This window comes from Colius striatus, chromosome 5, assembly GCF_028858725.1.
Source record: "Colius striatus isolate bColStr4 chromosome 5, bColStr4.1.hap1, whole genome shotgun sequence".
Taxonomy (NCBI): Eukaryota; Metazoa; Chordata; class Aves; order Coliiformes; family Coliidae; genus Colius; species Colius striatus.
This window is the reverse complement of record NC_084763.1, coordinates 41,808,586-41,831,073: the sequence shown is the minus strand read 5'-3', so window position 1 is coordinate 41,831,073 and position 22,488 is coordinate 41,808,586. Positions and strand designations below refer to the sequence as shown.

Genomic DNA, 22,488 nt, shown 5'->3' with positions numbered 1-22,488 from the left:
ACTCACACTGATTCTAAGGGTGGAGAACAGACAAGGTGGTTCTGTGAAGGTCACTAATAAACAGATGCTTGATTGGATTAAGAGAAACATTCAGCGGAGTAGACTGATATAATCTTTTGAAGGGAAGGAAGAAACCCGAGGCAGCAGCAGGACTTAATTATTTACCTGTGGAATTTCTGTTGAAATGCTAATGCGTGCGCTGGCTCCTTAAATTTTGCTATGGCTTTCCGTTGCTGAGGAAGCATCTGTAAACTCTGCAGAGACAAAAAGTCAAAACATATTTTTAATATTCAAGTCTCACTTCAAAACCCCTCATTTTGCACTGAACTGATCAAAATTTTGCCAGATTTCTTTTCTCTAAGGTATCCAGGGAATGGAAGGCAACATCTGAGGCTGCAGTCAGGGACCCAGCTGAAGGCATTGGAGCTGCTGCATTAACTATACTGACTGGAAAACCCAGACCAACACTTGTTAAGCAAAGGGGACAGCTCTTCAATCCATATAGAAGAACCACACCCTGCAGCCCAACTCTCAGCAACTGAACAAGAAACAATCATCTGGGTGGAGCTCAACTCTACACACAAGCACCTCGAGCCATTTACCTCAGGTATGTTAAATGATTGGGGGTTTCCATGGGTTAAGCAGGACAGAGACAGGAAAACATTGGCAGATTTTCATGCCCAGGCTGCACTATTTTAATAAAAACAAGTGGCTAGCTTTGGACAGACTCTAACCATCACATGATCCTGATGCAACAGGATTATGTCACTGCTTCCAGGTCCTCCTATTAATAGGAGGCCATACAATATATATTCACTCAAACAAGCCCATCTGATGCGTGCTTTCCAAACCATGAAAGCAGCATCTCACAAGGCTGGAACTATCAAAAAATCCCTTGTGTAGTACCGAGGTCTCCAAAACTATAGCACCCCTTGACTAGAGTTTTGGAGAATGCATGTCCTTGCTTCCTGCTGCTGCAGCAGGAAGTCGAGGCAATGCCAAGATGATCTCAGAGAGCAGTCACATGGCCTTGGCAATGAGAACTAAGTAATGACTAAGACCAAAGTTGATGCTTTGAATCAGCATTTTAGTTACAACAGTTTATTTTTCAAAAAGATGCTTGAGAAATTTGAGAAGATGAAGTTTTACACATTGAGTAGGCACACACTCAACAACCAATGAGAACACAGATACGTAATTCAGCATCACAGTGTACTCAGGATGGAAACATGATCCTGTCACCTCACTGCCTCTGAGAACAGGCCACAGAGATTTCACAGTAACTAAGTTAAAATACATCTTCTGAAGACTTCAGTCCTGACTCTGAAGCTCCATGCCACACTGATTACAGTATCTCACAGCAAGCCTTGCATGTTAGGCTTATGCTGCAGCACATTCAAAACAGAATTGTACTGATTCAGCTTCCAGTTCGCAATTGTTCTTAGGCTTCTGGACGCAGAATTAAAGAATTACTAACATTCTTCTTTTTTGCTAAGTCTTGACATGAAGTCAACCCAGTTTGGTACTGAGCTTTATATAGATACATACACACATACGTATAAATATACACACACATCTTTGTACAGATATGGGCACCTTAAAACTTCTCTAGATTTCATTATAACCTCTTGATGGATAAGTACAAACATAAATCTCTGCTCCAGCATCTCGCCTGGAACTCAGCAGCAGCCCCCAGGTCGAGATGATTCCAATCCTCCTATGGTCAACCTCCAGGATTTAAAACATCATCTGCAAAAACTCTGTAGTCACCTAGGCTATTAAAAAAGGACCTTATAACTTTCCTTGGGAAGCCACATAGAGTCCCACTCACTGATAGAAATGAGATCTGCCAGTGAAAGAATTTTTCATCCAACTAACGTGTTCCCTGTTCATTCAACCTAAAGTAGCATTTAAAGCAAGATGTCAAATGCTTTAACAAGAGTCATGGCACCTCATAGTCACATTTCTTCATATCTAAGCCTGACAATTCAGCTCTAGGCTCATTCAGGTAACTTACCTAATTGTAATTTTGAAGTAATTAATTCTGGCAGTAGCTACCTCGCACCTTATTGTAATTGACAGGAAACTTCCCTCTCATCAGGAAAACCAGAGAAGTTTAATACTTCTGTTGCTCACATGATTTCAAAGTGAAAGATGAGGAAAAGTGAAAGGATTCAGCAAACCTGATAAGCAGCAGTGAGTTAATTTGCATGGCACAGTGTTTGGAAAACTGCTGCAATGGAAAGGTATAGCTAAGTCATTGCAACTTTTTAGTTTCTGAGCTGGTAGGAACGGGAGTTAGCTTTAAAAAACCCACTCGGCAGATGATTACTTTCATTTTTTAAAATCAGAAAGCTCTTGACAAGGTTAAGCACATTTCACCAATGAGAATAGTGCCACATTGCAGAAAGTGCCAATGGAAGACCTTGGGAAAGCTCCTTTCTCCTGGAGGTTATCTGCTGGAGTCAGGGAGGTGCTAAGGTTTGTGTTCTCTCTTAGTGATGTCACTTTATTATGATTTATAGAACTGTATCTAACACACATTCTCTTGACATCACTTTTCCAGCTAGAAAAGAACCAAAGTAAGTCCTATGGACTAAGCTTTGAAGACTAAGAATTAATCATGGCCATTAAATAAGACTGAGAAACAAGAGACTTGTAAGGGCTGGGAAAAGAAAAATCTCTGAATTGCAATTTAAAAAGAAAAAAAGAGAGAACTAAGTCTGTTCCTTTCAAAGAACTTGACATTTTTAAAATAGGAAAAATCTGTTTGAATCACTACAAGGATGACTATTTCAGAGAACAGTCAGACAAGAGGAGCGGGAAAAGAACTGGGGGACTTATTCCTTCGGCTGTATCCAGGACATCCTGCTAGCATCTGCTTCTCTCCCCTCTCCTGGACAATCTTCAGCTCTCCTACTGACAACTGATCCACATAAGGACATCAAACCTCATTCAGCTGCCACAGGAGGCTCTCCCAGTTCTTTATGCTCCAGACCCCAGCTGCAATCAACAGCATTTGCTGTTTCTCAGGAACGGAGCTCTTACTGCATAAGTATTCTTGAGATGTACAAAATGAAAGTTTGATTTTGCAGTTCATATCTCCATAATGATAAATTATTAAGAAGCTCTTCAGTAATTATCATATAAAAACCGACTACTTGAATACACGTTCTGGTATAGTTCAGACCTACTAGCTAAATTAGGCAAAGGAGCTAAATATTATTGCAGACAACTTATACATATTTTCACATATTTTCATTAGCTCAAGTTCACGGCATTATCTTAAAAACCACAGAATCTTAAGGGTCGGAAGGGACCTTGAAAGATCATCCAGTCCAACTCCCCTGCCAGAGAAGGACCACCTAGAGTAGGTCACATAGGAACTCATCCAAGTGGGTTTTGAATGTCTCCAGATAAGGAGACTCCACAGCCCATCTGGGCAGCCTGTTCCAGTGCTCCCTCACCCTCACACTGAAGAAATTCTTCTGTTTCTTTGGAATCTCTCATGTTCCAGCTTGAACCAACTGCCTCTTGTCCTATAATTGGACATCACTGAGAACAGCCTGGCTCCATCCTCCTGACAATCATTCTTTACATATTTGTAAACATTAATGAGGCCACCCCTCAGTCTCCTCTTCTCCAAGCTAAAGAGCCTCAGTTCCCTCAGCCTTTCATCACAAGTGAGATGCTCCACTCCTTTCATCATCTTTGTGGCTCTGTGCTGAACTCTCTCCAGCAGTTCCCTGTCCTTCTTGAACTGAGGGGCCCAGAACTGGACACAATATTCCAGATGTGGTCTCATGAGGGGAGAGTAGAGAGGGAGGAGAAGCTCTCAACCTACTGCCCACAGCCCTTCTAATACACCCCAGGATGCCATTGGCCTTCTTGGCCATGAGGGCACATTGCTGGCTCATGTTCATCCTGCTGTCCGTCAAGACCCTCACTCAGGTCCCTTTCCCCTACACTAATTAACTCTCTAAGAGTTAATTCCCCAATCTGTACTGGGACATGGGGTTATTCTTTCCTAGATGCAAGACTCTACACTTGCCCTTGTTGAATTTCGCCCAACTCTCCAGCCTGTCCAGGTCTCACTGAATGACAGCACAGCCTCCTGGTCTGTCAGCCATTCCCCCCAGTTTAGGATCATCAGCAAAATTGCTGACAGTGCCTCTGCTCCCTCAGCGAGGTCATTAATAAATATATTGGATAGTACTGGTCCCAGCACTAACCCCTCAAGGACTCCACTAGATACAGGCCTCCAATTAGACCCTGCCCCACTGATCACAACTCTGCCTTCCTTCCTTAAACCAGTTAAAAATCCACCTCACTAGCTGATCATCCAATCCACACTTTCTCAGTTTTGCTGAAAACTTCTTACTTCACCAGCTTCTGCTTTTGTTGATTCCAAATAGAAATGCTAGGAAAATACACATGAAATTAATTTATTTTGCATATCTTGCTACCTTTCTGGTGTAACACACTTAACTTTTTTCTTTTTGAATAATTTGGCAGCCATTTTTTCAACAACATCCAGTATTCCTAGCATCCATGGCATTCTCAGACAGCTTGACTGCTTGCATGTTCATTACAAGGTGATCTTGAAATAACCACCTAGAAAGCTGTTAGTTTTATTTATGCTCTTTCACCAATCAGACTGTCCCCTGTATCAGGCAGCTTACTTGCAAAGAATGGTCTAAGCAGTTTCCAAAATTACTGGTACCACTTTCTAATGTATTCCATGAATATAAACCCATGCATATGTGCAAGCATGCCTCTGCCCTTTTTTATGTAAAATCTGCAGTACTGCATTAGCTACTGTGGAGCTTGCACAAACACAAATGCTCACCTACAATGTTTTCAGTGTTCTTTTTGTTTTCCCATAATGTATCTAACTTATTTCCTATACAATATTGTACATCAGGAGAAATTTAAACATTTCAATTTCTTTTCATACTGCCTAAGGACTTCTGGAGACAATGCTATAACACGTTAAACAAAAGTTTCACTGAAAAAAAGCTCTTCTTGCAAAATTTTCTGTATAATTAAATCAACCAATCTAGCATTTGCATATTTTTATATGTTGACCTTGTTTACTTTTTAAGTTGATGGCATTTACTTCAAATTGCTACATGTTCAAAGACATAGTAGGCTTTTTTCTAGTTAATATCTAATATAATGAACAACTACATGATTTAAAAGGAAGTTAGTCTTATTTTTAGACTATTGACCTTAATGGCCAAAACTTCCATGTGAAGCATGAAATTTTGGATGTCTTCCTACAAATTACCACACAAGAAACCTTGAAGCAGGAGCTAACTGTAACAGCAGGAGGCTGGGAAGATCACTGCAAAGTGGAGAAAAAACACAGGTCTGGAAGGAGGGGGAAAAAAAGGGAAATCCTTTGTGTGGCAATTAGTAGGAAAGACAACAATTTTTATCCTGAAGAATACATTTCTGCTTAATGTTTAATATGAGCACGACTTACAAAATTCTAGTTTGCCCAGAAAAGACTTTGTCCATCATTTGAATCAACAAAGAAGCCACATGGGCCTACAGTAGGTCTCCACAAAAATACCAGTCCTTCATGAGAAGTGCTGTCCCTCCTGCAACAACACATTTCCAAAAACACCACAAGGATTGCTATAGAGGACTATGTCAGTGACCGGTTCCAAGTTCATGTCCTTAACAATTAGAGCTATGGCTGATACTCGAGTGCCACAACACAAATATCTTGCACACTACTGGTGGTAAATTGGGTTTTTTTATTACAAAATCTAGATGATTTCTGGTTTGTACTCTAAGGCTTGAATAATGTCTTACTAAATGCATAGCTGTATGTTACTTAGATACGTTCAATTTTGTTTGAAATGCTTCTTTCAAGAACATTCAAATACAGTGAGCATCACAGTGAATGGTATTTTGTGATGGGCTGACCATGGCTGGTCCCCAGGTGTCCACACCAAAGCTGCCTTACCACACTCCACCTCAGCTGAAGAGCAGAGAAAATACTACAAAAGGTTCATGGGTCAAGATAGGGGCAGGAAGATCACTGACAACTATGTCATAGGCAAAACAGACTTGACTCAGAGAAATTAAATTATTGCCAAACAAATCAAAGTAGGCTAATGAGAGATAAATCCAAATCTTAAAAACCACATTCCATTCATCCCTCCCTTCCTCCTAGGCTGTAATTATCTCCCAAATTATCTACCTTTTCCCCCTGAACAGCACAGGAGGATGGGGAATGGGGATTGTGGTCAGTTGCGTTCATCACAGACTGTCTCAGCTGCTCTTCCCTCCTCAGAGGGGGAACTCCTCAAACTCTTTTCTTGCTCCAGTGTAGGGTCCCTCCCACAAGAGACAGTCCTTCCCAAACTTCTCCAACCTGCATCCTTCCCATGGGGTTCAGCTCTTCACAAACTGCTGCAGCATGGGAAGTCATGACAGCAAACCTGCTCCATGCATGCTCCTCTCTCCATGGGTCCAAAGATCCTGCCAGGAGCTGCTCCAGCACAAATTTCTTCTAGGGTCACAGCCTCCCTCAGGCATCCTTCCATTCTGGCATGGGGTCCTCTGCAGGTGGATCTCTGCTCCCACACGGCCTCCATGACTGCAGGGGAAACTCTGCCCCAGTGCCTGCACCACCTCTGCCCGTTTTCCTTCACTGACTTGGGTGTCTGCAGAGCGGTGCTCTCACATTCTCACTCCTCTCTGCAATAGCTGCTGCACAGTAACATACTCCTCCTCCTGCTTCGCTTCTCAAATCTCCTCTCCCAGAGCTGCTGCTACCATCTCTGACGGGCTTGGCCTTGGCCAGTTGCAGGTCCGTCTTGGAGCTGCCTGGCATTAGTGCAGTCAGACATGGGGGAAGCTTCTGGCAGCTTCTCACAGAAGTCACTCCTGTAGCCCCTAAACCTTATCATGCAAAACACTACACATTTCTGAAAAAGTAGTTCAGTGTGTTGCTTTTAGATCTGAGGTAGTATCACAGAGAAGCTAAGAGCATCAGACAGGTCTTCACATAGTACTAATGACAGCTGTTCTCTCATTTTCAAAGAACACAAAGAGTACTACAGTACTCTTTATCCTTATGGTATCTATTATAATGACAAAACCATGAGTTTACTGTCCCAAAAATATCAGCCTCGTTAGGAGTTTGATGTGTACTTAGCACTACTCCGTAACCCACTCATTTTGAAAGGCCAGCTGGAGGAGGCAGGGAATGACCAGCCACGAAGCACTGCCTGTGGGGATGGGCTGATTCTACTGAGCATCACATGACTTCTCATTTAATGGGAGGACACTCACATTTCCTCTACCAGAGGCTTCCCTGTTGCCACGCTGCACTCTGCCAGAATCTCCTTCTATTGTGAATTCCTAAACTGAAATATCACAATCCTCCCAAACGTCACAGCTCTGAGAAAACAACTTCATTCGCATCTTCTCTTTAAGTTGACCTAGTCAGATGTTCACCAGAGGATGAAAACCCCTTCCCGGATCCACTCAGGTGTAAAGGATTGACAACACATACAATAACTTCGAGGGATTTCAAATGACTGGTTACAGTACGGATTTGGGTGTACAGATCTACTGCACAGCACTTCCCAAGACCAATCTGAGACCAGAGTTATTCTGGGCATGTTCCCAATTTGACTCTGGAAAACAGAGATTACATTCTGACATATTCTCAGCATCAGAAATAAAAAGTCAGGTTAGGCTGAGGAAGAGTATTTTATATGGAAAGGATTTAGGCAGTGTAGAGCTCATACTGATCTTGATTATCACCTCTTTCTGCTTCCTTAGGCACTGCCATGGGAAGACGAAGACCCTATACGGAATGGAAAATGCAACAAACCCAATATTTCATGACCACTCGTGCTTTTGATTGAGAGTTTGCCTACCAACTGTTTTTAAATATACTACTTAATTCAACAACTTCAAAAAAAAATAAGTGGCTCTGGCTTTTTCTGCAACACAACTATTACCAGTGACTGTAGTATGAATATCATAAAAGGACCATTCTCTTTACAGACATTTCTTTAAGCCTGCAGATCTACGCTCCCCTCAAATGTCTCCTTTACATGTGATCTGTAATCAAATTTACACTTTTACAGTAACAGCAAAAATGACATTGAAACAGCCTGTACGATAATAGCAGCACAATAATCTCTAGTTAAGCTTCACTGCAAAATAAAGAGCCTTGAAACAAGAAGCAGGACATCCATGAGTAGAAAGTAAGAGATCACTGGCAGACAGCAAACATCTTTGACACCAAAACTCTCAGAGGTTGCACAGAGAGGAAGAAACTAAAAGGAAGGTAACAGAGCACTAGGAGATGGAAACCAAGATGTATGAGTGAGACTGGAGCAAATATTCATTTCAATTATAGAAGACACGGGGAAATAAAAGTTTCTTCTGTTACTTAATTTCTTTCAGTGAAGTAAATGGACTACCTAACAGGCTGCAAACTCAGTTCATCGGTGAGTTTGTGATTCGCAATGGCAGGCTGTATGAAGCTGCTGAAAAAGAGCCTGTGCAAACAAAAGTGTAAACCTTCCTGACCAACGTCATCTCCAGTGTGTGATCCAACTTGCTCTGCAACAAGTCAAATGGCAGTGTGGCAGGCAGCTTCTAAAAAGAAAGATCAGATTCTATTTTTTCTTCTCTCCCATCAATAAATGCAGACACATTTTTCTCATCCTCACAGCCTCCTGACACCTGAAACATCCTGCCTGGGAGCAACACTTCCTAGCCATTACCAACACAGCCAGAGAGGCTGGGGCAGAATGAATTTATCTTATCCTCAGCTGTTGCAACTGATCTCTTTCCCTTTCTGTTCTTCCTTCCTGCTTTTCTGCCACATTCAACTTCCTACCACACGCCTTTGAAAATGTTCAGCTTTCCATCTCCATACACAAGACATGAGAAGAAAGAACCTTCTCCTGTCATTGATATGGGCATCTGCAGCTGACATACTGCTCTACAATAGGGCTGAACTGGACAGGCTCAGGATGGAGCTGCTCTTCTTGCAGCCCTGAGAACTGCTCCTGTCTTCCTTCACAGCTGAACACGTTTTTACAGGTAGGAAGACCACTCAGGTCACAAGATGAGCACTGCTGATCTGCAAAAGCAATCTCATTCTTGGTCTGCTCATCGACCTGTGCAACATCATTTCTACCCACACATCTTCAAACTGAAAATAAATTCAGCAGTGTCAGTGCAGATAGCTGCCTTTCCCCTAACTGGGCACTAGGTAGCACTGTCACTCAAAGAAAGAAAAGAGAAGTACATCCAACGCAGCAATTGTTTTTCTTTCTGAGACCAGAAATGACTGTTATCAGAACAAAACTCCTATTTGTCAAAATACTCAAAATACACCTACAACTGCAACATTCTCAATGCCTCTGATATACATTAGGGGAGCTTTCTGAGTATTTCCCCCCCTCCCTTTTTTTTTTTTTTTTAAACAGCAGGATTTGTGATCTAAAATCTTCACAAAGTGATACTGAGATTTTGCACTGATGTTTTATGCTTGCAACCATTTGGTGTATGAAAGCAGGGTTAAAGTTGATGATAGGACACCTCCTCAGAACAATCCTTCAGTACCCAATTATCTGGAGATCTAGCAAATGATCCTCTCTACCTGCCACCACGCTATAAAAACAATTTGAAGGTGGCAATAACTATCTGAACACAAGTGTCTTTGAACAGTATAAACATTAAACCTGCCTTCAAGAGCACCAACAAAAATGGATTAGGCTTTTCAGACCTTTGCAACTTACTAGTAACTTATTTCAGCAAGTGGTTCTGAATGGTTGTGTACTGAGTACGACTGCTCCAGCACTGTCTCCAGGATGCTGTTTTGGTGCTGTGCTCAGAAACCTTCTGTACAACACTATTGAATGCATGATTTTATTTCTAGTACTTAATCATTCATCACTCAGATTTCACTGTATTTGAAAGCTTATCTTCTCCAGAAACAGTCTGACAGCAAGTCATATGTTCAAAGGAAGTACTTTTCCTGCTAATTTAATGATGTTTGAACTGTAAAATGTAGCTCTGACTAAGGGGCTGTTCCTTGAACCTCAAAGATTTTTTTCTATTCAGTATCCTGAGAATCTCAATGGTATTTTTTTCCTCCTATGTTAATCACAGAACAACTTTAATGAAGCAAGGGTAAGAATTAAAGAGGCTTCAGTACTCAGGCAACAGAGAGTATTTCAAAGCTTTTTGGGAAGAGATAATTTTCTCCATTTCTAGGATATGGAAGGGAGGAAAAAAAGATTAATTTCCAACTTCAACTATAAAAGTCTCCGTTTTCTCTTCTCTGCATACCCAGCTATTCCTAAACCCTGACTCACAGAATCGCCAGCTCAGTGCAAGCAGTGGCAAAGCCAGAAGTGTTAAACATCATAAAATGAGGGAAGCTTTCACCTTCCCTTCCCAAGGTTTCTGCAAGGTACCTAAACAATGATACTGAAATGAAAGAGCTAAAAAAAAAAAAAATCGAAACATTTTTATGAAGAAAAGCAAAGTAATCCCTTCCTCTCCATTCATTCCATTGATAAATTACAGACTTCTTCCATAACAACATTAAAACTTTGTTACAGTAGCTCTTCCTGAAAAAACACATGCAGGATAAGCACACTGTAATGAAATCAGGAGCCAAACTATATATTCAAAAATAGGAGCTGGTATGGGATCAATTGGTCTGCAAATGCACCAGTATGGAAAGTGCAGATTAAGCAGAGGTCTTGTACCAGGTGGGGCAACCTAAGAGAGATCCTTAGGAAGTATTTCTTCCCCTTCTCTTGGAGCTATGCCTCGGTGTAGCTATTCCCATGGTTGTGTCTTGACTGCAGCAGAAATTGTTCAGATTTATGAGCTGTGTTTGTATGTTGCTTTGAAGCAAGATGCTTGCTTAGTATTAGAGGTAAATATCCTACACCTTGGAAATCTTGACCTCTAACCAGGGATTTGGGTGTTGGATAATAGGTATGTGTCATTTCAAGGCAGAACTTAAGGAGTTATCTTCCTAACTCAGATTTGAAATTTTTTACAGTAAAAAAAAAAAAAAGAGATGAGTTCGATACACAAATTTTGCCCCCAAGACAAATAACATTCCAGAAACCAGTATCTCAGAGTTCAGTTTGTTAAAGCTTTGTTGAATATAGTCAATAGCTAAAGACAGGCTATTTGGCATCTTAAAGATGGAGTCAGCTACAACTGACTCACTCACCTCTCTCCTCTTACTATCTGTTGAACTCCAGCTCAACCAGCTAAAAACCTGGGCACCTGGCTTATTTTTTTGAAAAACAGATAGAATTTCTTACCTTGCTGTTTTCTCAAAACAGCCATCTCCCCAAATCCCTCCTATTTTAGTCCATCAAGCTGCAATACTTCATCTGTGAAGGGCTCTGCAACACCTGAGATCTCTGACTTGGTCAGAGCTGTGACCTGTCCTTGCACATGAGATCGCCCCAGTCAGTCTGCATGGTAAGGAGACCTTCCCTTCCCTGCTTGTCTCTCTTCAGTGGCTCACTTCTGCACTCCTCATTGCAAGTCACTTGCATGAAATGCATTTTAAAAGAAAAATTGAGGAAAAAACCAAGCAGGGTATCCCTTCACTATCAGAGCCTCTTGACCATCTCCAGTTGCAGGGGATCTTGTAGCAGCACAGAGCACAAACACAAATAAGAATATTGTTTCAGCCACAAGAAAATCCACTCACGCACTTCACAATATTGACACCTGAAAATCTAGCACCATCTATCTGTACAGAAGTGATTGCTGTAAACTGGGACAACGAAGATTTTCAAACGTTCCATTTTCAGTTCCTGTCCTAAAAGGCATTTAAAATTGCTGCTACCTCTTCCTCATTTGGTGTGTTCAACATTTCTGTGGTACTACAAAAAGACAGTGCTAAATATTGCATACAGCAGTAGTGGTCTCATTCTTCCCACAAAAGCATCAATTGTTCCCTGCATATTTCATCACTATCCACACTTGGGGAACACTAGTCTCAAGTAAGCCAGGAAAATTCCAGCCTCCTACAAGTCCATTCAAGTGCAGAATTAGCACAAAAACCTCCTGCATCATTAGCTACATTCAGATATCTCTTTCAAGTACTAATCCTAGATCTCTGATTAGGTGAAAATAGAAGATGATTTAGGAACCTTAATTTCTAAAGGAACAGCTGATGCTGTTGTAAGAATACAAGTCCTATAGGGCACAGGGATGTATCAAACCCCACTAGAAAATCAGTTATCATTTTTTCCCTATAAGTACATCTTTTTAAATTGGTCTGTGACATTGAATTGAGAGACCGGTTTGGCGTCTGCTATGAAATAGCCAGTACTGAATAAATTTTTTAGCACATTCTCAATAACTTCTCTCAATTGTATTTCCTAGCAGGGTTTCTATTAATCTTCTAATATTCTCATGCAAGATTTAGCAAGTAAACACTGAATAAATGTGCTTTGGAACTGTATGAATAATTTCCTAGAATACTACAGAACACGAAGGGACAAAGTATTTTGTGAAAGTATTTTTGCTTTCACAAACAAATTAAACCTCTCTGAATGCATGATATAAATAATTCAGCATTATTCCATTTCCTAAACTGGGAAGAAGTGAGGCAGAGTGTACATCTTTAGGAGAGCAGCATGTCTTGCAATAGAGAGATGATCCCACTAATAGAGAAGTCTCACAAAATAGCTCCAACTCATGCATTGCATTTGTCTGAAAATGTTGATCCTGTCAAAAGCACTCAAAACTGGAAAAAACACACCCAAAACCCAAGCAAAAAAATTCTCATGTTTCATTATTCATTGACTGTTATTTTCAGATGTACTAACAGTAAGTCAGACAGGGCCTCCTAAGCCCTTCAGTGCTTTGAAAACTCCTTGTTTTCCCAAAGTCAGTTTAACTGATAGATCAGTTCCGGGAGGCAGTTTACAATGAGAAATTTCACAGTAGATATATCAGTGTGTGTGTCATAACCTTGTTCACAAGCCCTTCCTAAAGAAAATCTTACAAAAAAAAAAAGGATAAATAAAATCCTTCTAAAGGAGACTGTGTTATTATCTGAAAAAGCAGATGGTGCTACATGGTGCAAAAGCTCCACTGCATAGTGGTCATTACTCTTACCCCAGGACTGCAGTGACAGGAAAGGTAACACTCAAACAAGAGGGTAGGTGCCTATCAACAACAAAAACAAGGACAGTTATCAAAAATACACTTGCTTTGATAGGATCATTTGGTTTTAACAGCCTCATGGAACGGACAGGCTTGTATTGCCTAAGGAAAGAAGGGAGACAGAGCTGAAACTCCAAAATGAAGCAGCCTCTCTTTTGCAGCAGGAATGTGATGGTTAGCAAAATCCTACCCTACCTCCTGTGCTGCAGTATCATCACGTGCTTGCCTTTGCTACCAGGTGTAGCGTGAGTGGGTGGAGGTGCCTTCAAACATAAATTACCAATAAACACACATTGTATTTAGTGTCAGGGAATTAATTGAGCTTTCCAGAATGAAAGCCTTTTGGCACAAAAATGATAAAGTGAGGCTGACCTACCTGAATGGGTCCCACTGACATCAGCAGGTTTTTCAGTTGGACATCAGTAGTTGATGAAGAAAGCCCTTCAACTGACACGATACAGGGCTGAGGTTTGCACTCCACCACTCGCAGGTTCTGTTTATTTGGCATCAAGCGTCCTCGGCCCATCTGGCCTGCTACTCCTCTGCCTCTGCCATGCATAATGACCTGCCAACAACAAAAGTAACAGTATTTTGATTTACTTACCTGGTGCTTCTGTTCACTGCATTTGACAGATGATATAAAAGTTGGCAAGTTACTTAAAAGACTTGATTAAAGCATGCGTTGATTTAAACCAGCTTGTTGCCGTTTGCTGATCTGAAAGGCCACTTATTAACATATTCATCCCCTGCTTATACAAACCTCTTTTAGAAGGATAGCAAGTCATATATTGAGTTATATATAGTGCATTGAGGCTAAAAGCCTTAGCTTTAGCACAGATGGACCAAGCAGTGGAGGGTCTCAGACCAAAATATATAACCTAGTTTTCAACACTGATCAAACTAGCAGCATGTGTTCAGCTTCCATATTTTGAACCTGGCCAAAAAAAACAACCCCAGTGATCCCTCTCCTTTTTCTCTTCTCAGCCCACAGGTAATTTAATGTACCCAGCAAACTGCTTCAAGCATCTCCAGTGTCTATTGCTACCCACTCTTGGTCTGTTATCAGGATGGAGTACTGGCATGTGCTAAATAGCTTTAAAATGTCTTTTTTTTCAAAGCTCCATTCCCTTAAATCCTGCAATATCTGGCACCCCAGTATGTTCTGGAGCAGAAACTGTATGCATTTAATTATTGCAAAATAAAGGTTGAACAGTCAGAGAGAGGAAAAAAATAACAACAAAACAGTAACAAACACACAACAGAGTTAACACTTAACACTCAACACTGTTTCTAGATTGATTCTTGGAGAGCCTATAGAGGGTAATGATTTTTCACACCTCTCCACAAGGAAACTTTGTCCTTATATGAAGCAGGAAGGTTACGGTCAACAGTTCAAAACCAAGAAATAAAAAGACAAAATACCCACGATTTGCAGGGAATGTGACAGTTTGCAAATGCAGAGAAGGTCCACACCACTCCTACCTGAACCCTCTCCCTGCCTCTTCCCAGTGCTTCATAAGGGCAAAAATACAATTAGGAGATCTTCAGCTCTTTTGAGCAATATCAAATTTGAGAATTGACCAAAGAGCATCCTAAATAGTCACCGCATGATCCTACATATGCAGGAAATAGCCAGAATAAAAGCTTAAGCACAACTTCAGAAAAAACTTAGTTTTAAAGCCAGAAAGCTTGTTGGCTACCATTTCCTGCAGTAGCTATCTCAGGACAGAGGCACTTCCCCCAGAGAGTTAAGTACTGTGCTAGCCAGAAAGTCAGCAGATGAAACAACCTGCAGGCATCGCGAGTCTGCTGGGTACAAACATGTCTCTCTAGATCAAAAGCTACCTAATGCAACTCTGCATGTTCTGGGTCATGATGCCCTGTGCTAGCAATTGACAAACAGAATGCTAGTTACTATTAGAGAAATACAGCTACATAGTACAACTTCTGGCAGCAATATGCATCTAAAAATCACCTTTTTAGGCTGATGAATTCCCTGGATGTTTTTGACTCCTTGAGGAGCTGGTGAATGGATCTGTGCCTGCTGCTGTTGGTGCTGCTGCTGTTGCATTCCCTTTGTCAATGTGACCTTCCGCACTGGCTGCTGTTTCGGCTCCGGGGGTTGTTGAGGCCGCTGGGGCTGGCCCTCTGGGTGAAAAAAGCCAGCATCCTCTCCCCCCTGCTGAAATCAACAACATAACAGGCGGCTCAATGTCCAGGCGCTGCAAACCCTCGCCCTGAGCAGCCTCCTGGCACAGCCAGCTCAGCCTGCAGAGAATGCCCAATGCTGGCCTTTCTGAAGGCCCAGCCTGGAAATTGTGATTCAGCCTAAAAGAAATACCTGAAGAACAATGTATTTTGTTCAGACTTTATTATAATTACAATGTTCAATAATGTCTTTTCACATACAAAGCAGCAAGGTGCTTTCACTTCTCTTTCGAAATCGACCTCCCTTCCAGGGCTACATGTGAACTCTGATGTGTGCCATTATTTTTAACTACTATTATTTTTAATTATGTATTTTTTTAAGAGACACATATACATTGCAGAAGAAGGAGCAAAAGGCAAATATTTTGCTAATCTTCAAAACTCCAACCCCTCTTTAGTTAAAGATTGATATTTATTTTGAAGCACGTACTTATTCTGCTTGCCTTCCTCCAACACTATCTATATTTGGAACAGTTCCTCCCCAGGGGTTTATTTGTCTGGGTTTTTTTGTTTTGTTTTTGGGTTTTTTTTTTACATAAAGCTCTTATGACAGATATTTATTATCACAAGCACAACGAAACACCACCTCAGTGCCCCTCATCTGATGTAGCTCCTTCCACTACATCTCTCTGTGCAATTAAGCACAGTACAAGCATAAGTTGAAAGCACCAAGAGCAAAATGCTTCCCTTCCACTGACTCTCTACTCAGTTGATTTTTTTTTTTCTATGGACAGACAGATGTTTCTTGAAGTTGTGCCCTGTTGTCCAGAGCAGATCAATCATGGTAAAACATCCCATGGAGCAAGAAACAACAGAGCTCAAGAAAAGATCAGGCATTTTTTGCATCTATAAAGCACATCATATTATTGCATGGTTTCAGCAGCAGCATCTGTACCATCCTTATGATAGCACCTTTAATTACATGCAGTTTTTCCCCCTTTCCTCAAATTTTCACAAGTCAAAACTCCCTTTGCACCTGTAACATGTCACAAAACAGAGTACTTCGTAAGTTTCTTGTGGATAAGGAAACAAAACACAAAGCTGCAGAAGAAACAGGTTTCATGGTCTAAGAGCAAGATTGTCTTTTTTGGGAATATAAATCGCTACCTCTCAACTGCAATTAAATAAAAGCAAAAAAACACCTCCTGAGGACTGGTTACTAAGTCTCCTCACTATCATTTGAAGAGAAATAGTTTGGTACAGACAACATGTAGGATAGTCTCATGTTTGCAAGTTTAGTAGTTGACAATTCACACCCTTAAATCAAATTCTCTGTATTATCAAGTATATGCAGGCAACAGCTTCAAGAACTCAACTGCTTAAACCCCAGACAAATCAGCTTCATCACCTCCTCACACTGCCTACACTTCAAAAGCACAATCTGTCAGAGAAAATCTTGAAGCTCTTTCCACTTAAGGGCTTCTCTTTACAATGTCCAAAGCAAAAAAAGCAACAGAAAACTGCATCTAGTTTTTCGACCTCTAATCACATACAGTTCTTTATCTGCTAAACCAAATGGCTGTGTGGCTTCACAGAAAATTTTGTGTATAAACATTTAAGAGCTTAACTAGTGAGAAATTATAAAGCTTTCCCTTCAGAATCAATCAATTATTGCTCACAAATATAAAAGCAAAAGCTTTCCTCCCTTCTTGAAAAACCCAAATGTATGCACGCATAAAAAGTCTTACCAGGAAATCAGCATTAAATCCTCCTCATTTTAATATTAGTTCCAATATCAGCATCACCATAAGCCCTACGCCCTGATCAGATAATCTTTTATTCAACCCTACAGCACCTGGAAAATGATGAAAATAAAAGAAATAAAAAAGAAATAATCTAGGAGGAATTTTAACGCAATAATTGAGAGTTAAAATCTAATCTCTGCTAATTGCCTGCTGTGAAAAATAACCATAAATATTTGCAACCATTTCTTTCCAAACAAAAAAAAAACCCCTGATCCCAGCACGCAGGAAGAGCATCCAAGAGCGAAGTCCTCAGATACAAAACACATCAAACGTGCTCATTACTGAAACTTCAGAAGCTAACAACCATTTCCCATGAAAGGCTGGAATGGCCAACAATGACCCAATATTTAACTACCAGGCACAAATTATCATTAAATAAAACTGTATAAACTAAACACGAGACTGTAACAGAGTCAAAGGCATAAACACACAACATTGGTTCATACTGATGAAAAATGTGAGGGAGTTTGTTCCCTGCTGAGGTCTCAAATGGCACCTTTGGGCTTCACTGCTAGCATGATACTCCCGCAAATGTCTGAAAAGATAGGAACATCTCCAGACTTTTTAATGAGCTGATACCTTTCAGAAATAAGAAAACCTATATAAAACAATAGAGAAAGTCCATAGAGTAAAAACAGGAGATGGAGTAAAGTCTTGTGCCTGAAACATGATGGAAGACAGGATCAAACTCTTTCTTTATACTGCTCTGAACATCTGCTGTTTGAGATGACTTGAAGAGGAGAAGCAGAGATAAATCTGAAGAACTGCTTCTCAAGATAGGTCTGTAAGTGACATGGTGCTCAAGGACTAACAGTGCTCCCTACAGGTCAACAATACATTGTTGCTTGTTACAAGTAACCCTGGCTTCAACTGAAGACAAAATCTGGTGGTTTTCTTAAGGAAATGAAAACCAAACATGACTCCTAGACCACTATGTGCCTAACAAGCAAAATTACACAGCCCCAGAAAACAAATTTTAGCAACAATTCATTTTCACTGGTTCACTGATAGTGCAGGGACAAGCACCGTCTGAGCCAAAATGAACAACCTGTGTAGTAGCATTTGGTGGCAAATGAGACTCGTCACCACCATCATCCTTTATACTTCTATACAAGACAATCAGTCACTTGTTCAGGCAGCCAGTGAAGAACTAAGTCAAACAGGACACCCACAAAGAGGTTTTAGCATCTGGACTTTAAGCTGTAAAACCTCAGAATGTTACTTACTGGTCACACAATTGTATGACTAGCTATTGGAGGAAAATATCTATGACTGTAAAGATGACTGCATGCATGTAGACTCCTGATTTTCATTCATGAGGTTATGCAGTAAGCTGGCACCCTGAAGGCAAATCAAAATAGAGAAAAGCAGATCAGTGAACTGAAGCTGTATTGCAGGAGCTACCCAAAATGACGTCTAAATCGTAGAAGCTAAATTGCTAGCATCTCTTCTACTTAAAATGTCTCAGTTCCAGCTCATTTGAGACCTACTTTTGCTTTTCCTAAAGACAATTTCTGTACGGCTAATTTTACATTAGCTTACATCACTGCCCTCCCCAAATTTAAACATGTTGCAACAGACAGAAGTATTAAAATTTTAAGTCTTCTCTTGTCAAAATACATTTTCATCTGCTTATTTCTATAGCATTTGGGGATGTAGAAGGCAACACAATTTTCCAGACATGCAGCTATTCATTGTCATGGCCAGCCACACACAATTTGATGCACAAAGTGCTGAAACCAGGTAGAATACTTCTCAGTCCACCACAGTGACCTAAGATTGATTGATAGAAGCTCTAATTTTATACTGCAAATTTCCTCTAAATTCTCTACAGAAAAGTAATTTTCCGTTCTTTGTCTGCAAACTCATGAAGGAACAATGTTTTCCTGTTATTGTCTCCTGCTTAATTTCTATATTACAAATCATTCTGACCGTCACACTCTGAATTCTCAAGTTTTAGTGAAGATCTACCTATAGCCAGGAAAGAGTTCTCTTGTATGAAACTTCAACATTAATCCACTAATTCTGAAATAACGAAAATGCCTTTTTTTTTTTTTTTTTTTTTAAGTGGCAGGAGTTCTGTTCAGGAGAAAGTATAAAAGCCACCTTTCAGATTTCAAGTACTGCAAGACTGTTGGTAGTACCACAACAAGTTAATTTCACATACTGTGTGCAATTAAACAAAACTCAAAAGATGGAGGCCAGAAGGATTGGATCTAGACTTGAATGGTTTTCAAACTTCTACTGTGGAAGAGTCTGCACAGTTTCATCTGAAACTGGACCAACAAAAAAGATAAATGATGGCATTCAATGAGCATGTATTTTAGATGTGATTCTCTGATACTTAGCGAGGAGGTTTTCAATAGTGAGACTCTTTCCCTATACATATATAGAGTCAGTGTCCTCTGTGAAGACTGTTCTGTCAAATATGAGACTACAAATTCTGAAAGCCAAATTTTATGAGGGACTGCTTGAATTTAGCAAACTGAAGCTCTCTACTCTATCATAATCATTATGACAGTTTTACAATGAAGATGAAGTTTCTTTGCCACCAACATTAGCAGGACAAATTTATTTATAACAAATGCTTTAAAATGTACTGATAAAAATGCCTATTGATACTGTCAGAGCTGCTTGCAGTTTGACAGATCAAATCTTATTTTCATTCTTAAACCCCATGAAGGAATGGTATCACCAACTTGCATTCTGTAGTGAGCAAATTGATTAATCCCCCTCTATAGAAATCTCAACTCTTGATTACACCTATCAGACGTTAAGCAGCATTATTCTAGAGTGACAACACTTGACAAATTCCCAAACCATTTTTCCCAGCCTTTGTGGCCCTGCTAGCTTGTATTAACCCTGATGAAAAATTAATTTTCCTTATCTTCTGCTAAACCCCAAAATCCAAATCCGCCAAACTGACAACTCTTTCTGTAAAGGTATTATGAAAACCTCTAAAAGATTAATTGCATGTCTTCAGGTGACATTAAATTAATTTCTGTACTCGTGACAGACATTTGATACTCCGTACTGAGAGGACAGATAACATTGTCAGGATACACAGAAGGACAGTGGTGCAGTGTCCCAGGGCAGCCTCTTATGAATTCTCCTTTCGATAAGGCCATACTTCACTGTCATTGGCACTGTTAGTGATCTCGCAGCCCATAGACCTCACTGCACAGGTTTCTATTAACTACCACAATGCTGTGTCTATCCATGGAATCTTTATGAAGCTAATTCAAAATCATCCAATAGTAAAGAGATGCACATGCCGGATAAAGCACTTGGAGGAAATAAACTCTGGTTGATTTGTGTAAAAATAAAACAGAGAAGCAAAATGTTTTCAACTTTTCTTAGCTGTATCATAAGTCAAATTCTCTGCAGCATGATGAAGGTTTAAATCTTGCAGAGAAATCTCAATCCAAAACCATAACTGATTTCCTTTAAGAAAGGAGAAACCCTGTTACTCATTTCTAGAAATACAGACTTAAACTGGTATCTCTATAGTATCACAGTAGTTAAGAGGGGAAAACCTCTATCTCTTAGGTTACTAAATTAATCTTCATTTCAAGGACAAGAGACATTACTATTTGTCTGCTATATATACTTCTATATGTAAACTTATATTTTATTGACATTACAGCTGACTATAGTAAAAAGAGACATCTATGCAGACAACTGTGGTCCCTATGTAGCAAAAACAGTAAAGCAAAAATCATGTAGAGCAAGAAAGACTATCATCTAATACATCCAAATATTTTCTCATTACAATTATCAGAAACATGTATTAAAGGCAATAAGAATGAGCTACTTCTGTTTGCTCCAAATGCTTCATCAGTTTGCTATGGCCAGATGATAGACTGAGGGCTTGGGAACAGGAAGCCTAATCACTTGCCAAATATCCCACAACAAAGTGACATGACTAAACAATGTTTCTGAACAGCTGAAGATCTGTTTTTAATCTGTCAAATGCCAACAAGAAACACCTGGAGTTTTTTTAAAGGCCTCTAAGACCTTTAAAAGTGGTGGGGGTTTTTGTTTGTTTGGTTTTGTTTTTAAATTCAAGAATGCCAGTACTTAAAACTCCTGCTCTCCAGCCAGGCTACAATACCATAGTCTCATCAACAGATAATCATCATTTACAACTCTTTTAAGACACATTAATGGTATGGGTTTTGACTTCCAGTACACAGAGAAATAAGCTACATCAGACTACAGAAGTGGCAGAACAATCAAAGCACTCCCTGTTTACACCAGGAAAATTACATTTCTCATTCTGATTAGTAGATTAAAAGTTTTTTTTTCCCAGCCCAGAACTTTTTCAGGGGCAAACTTACCTCTAACAAGAGCACCCTGTGAGTAAGCAATGAATAAAATGCAGAAATAGTTCCCTTCCTCTGATAAAAGACTGTGCTTGCTTTAGCAAGCCATAATGCGATGACTATCTCCTCCTCTGTGCCTAATGGTGTATGAAAAGTTCAAACAAATAAACAATAAAATGTCTTGTAAAAAAAAAAAAGAAAAAAAAAAGGAGCTAATTGCTTTTAATCCCATGTGCCAACAGAATTCAGATCTTAAGTATCTCATCTGCCCGAGAGGTGAACTAAGGCACGGAGAAGGACCAAAGATGTTAAAAGAATCCTAGCCATACTGGTGCTTCACAGGAGCTTCACCATCAGTGACAGAAACATAGCTGATCAGATGTCAAAATATGACTGCATGTTTTTCTAGTACAACCACCCACCTGTTCAACATGAAAAAAAATACAAATTCTGTGTCAAAGCTCCAGAAAAGGCAAGGTTCTGGACTGGAATTCATCTTGTCGTGTTTAGATGTTCTAGTTTGTGCTCCTTGAAGCTTAAAACTAACAGTAAGTTGAATCCCTCTGGTGTGTTGCCTTAAGCTCCTTGACACAGCCATCACCACTCGTACAGTGTCAGGATTCTCCTGCCTCAGAGCCTCACCTCTGTATTAAAGGTCTCTTCCAAGTGGTCAAACCTGAAATATCATTTAACAAGCACTCAAAACACTACATTTAAACAGGAAGAAACCTGCATGTTTCTCTCCCAAAGTAAAAGATTGCATTCAATCAGTTTTCATTTGAAAACTAGCTCTTTTTCATCATAACGTACTTCAACAGTGTTACAGTTGCCTTTAGTCATCTCCTTCCAGGAAACTGTACTGCTAGAGACACTCTAATACCAACGTCGTATCAATACAAATTTTGCACTGCAACATGATGGAGGAAAAACTCTCCTTTGAGACTTAACAAGAGTGACAGGCAATACCATATGCTTTGCTTTCAGGATGTGCAGGGGGAAGCAGCATTCTT

The 22,488-nt window shown here is 40.1% G+C and overlaps 1 protein-coding gene across 8 annotated transcripts in view; it reads right to left on the bottom strand.

The window, feature by feature from the left end:
* RBM33 (RNA binding motif protein 33) overlaps window positions 1–22,488 on the bottom strand; it is a 102,315-nt gene that overhangs the window by 4,357 nt on the left and 75,470 nt on the right. For 3 of the 8 annotated variants that reach the window (XM_061997386.1, XM_061997389.1, XM_061997391.1), the window contains 3 exons: window positions 15,176–15,382; window positions 13,577–13,765; window positions 166–254 (listed from right to left, as the gene is read on the bottom strand). In XM_061997386.1, coding sequence (XP_061853370.1) covers window positions 166–254; window positions 13,577–13,765; window positions 15,176–15,382 — 485 coding nt within the window. Of the gene's footprint in view, window positions 1–165; window positions 255–13,576; window positions 13,766–15,175; window positions 15,383–16,342; window positions 16,385–22,488 lie in introns of those variants that run through there. The other 5 variants (XM_061997388.1, XM_061997390.1, XM_061997392.1 and 2 more) reach the window with 4 other exon arrangements.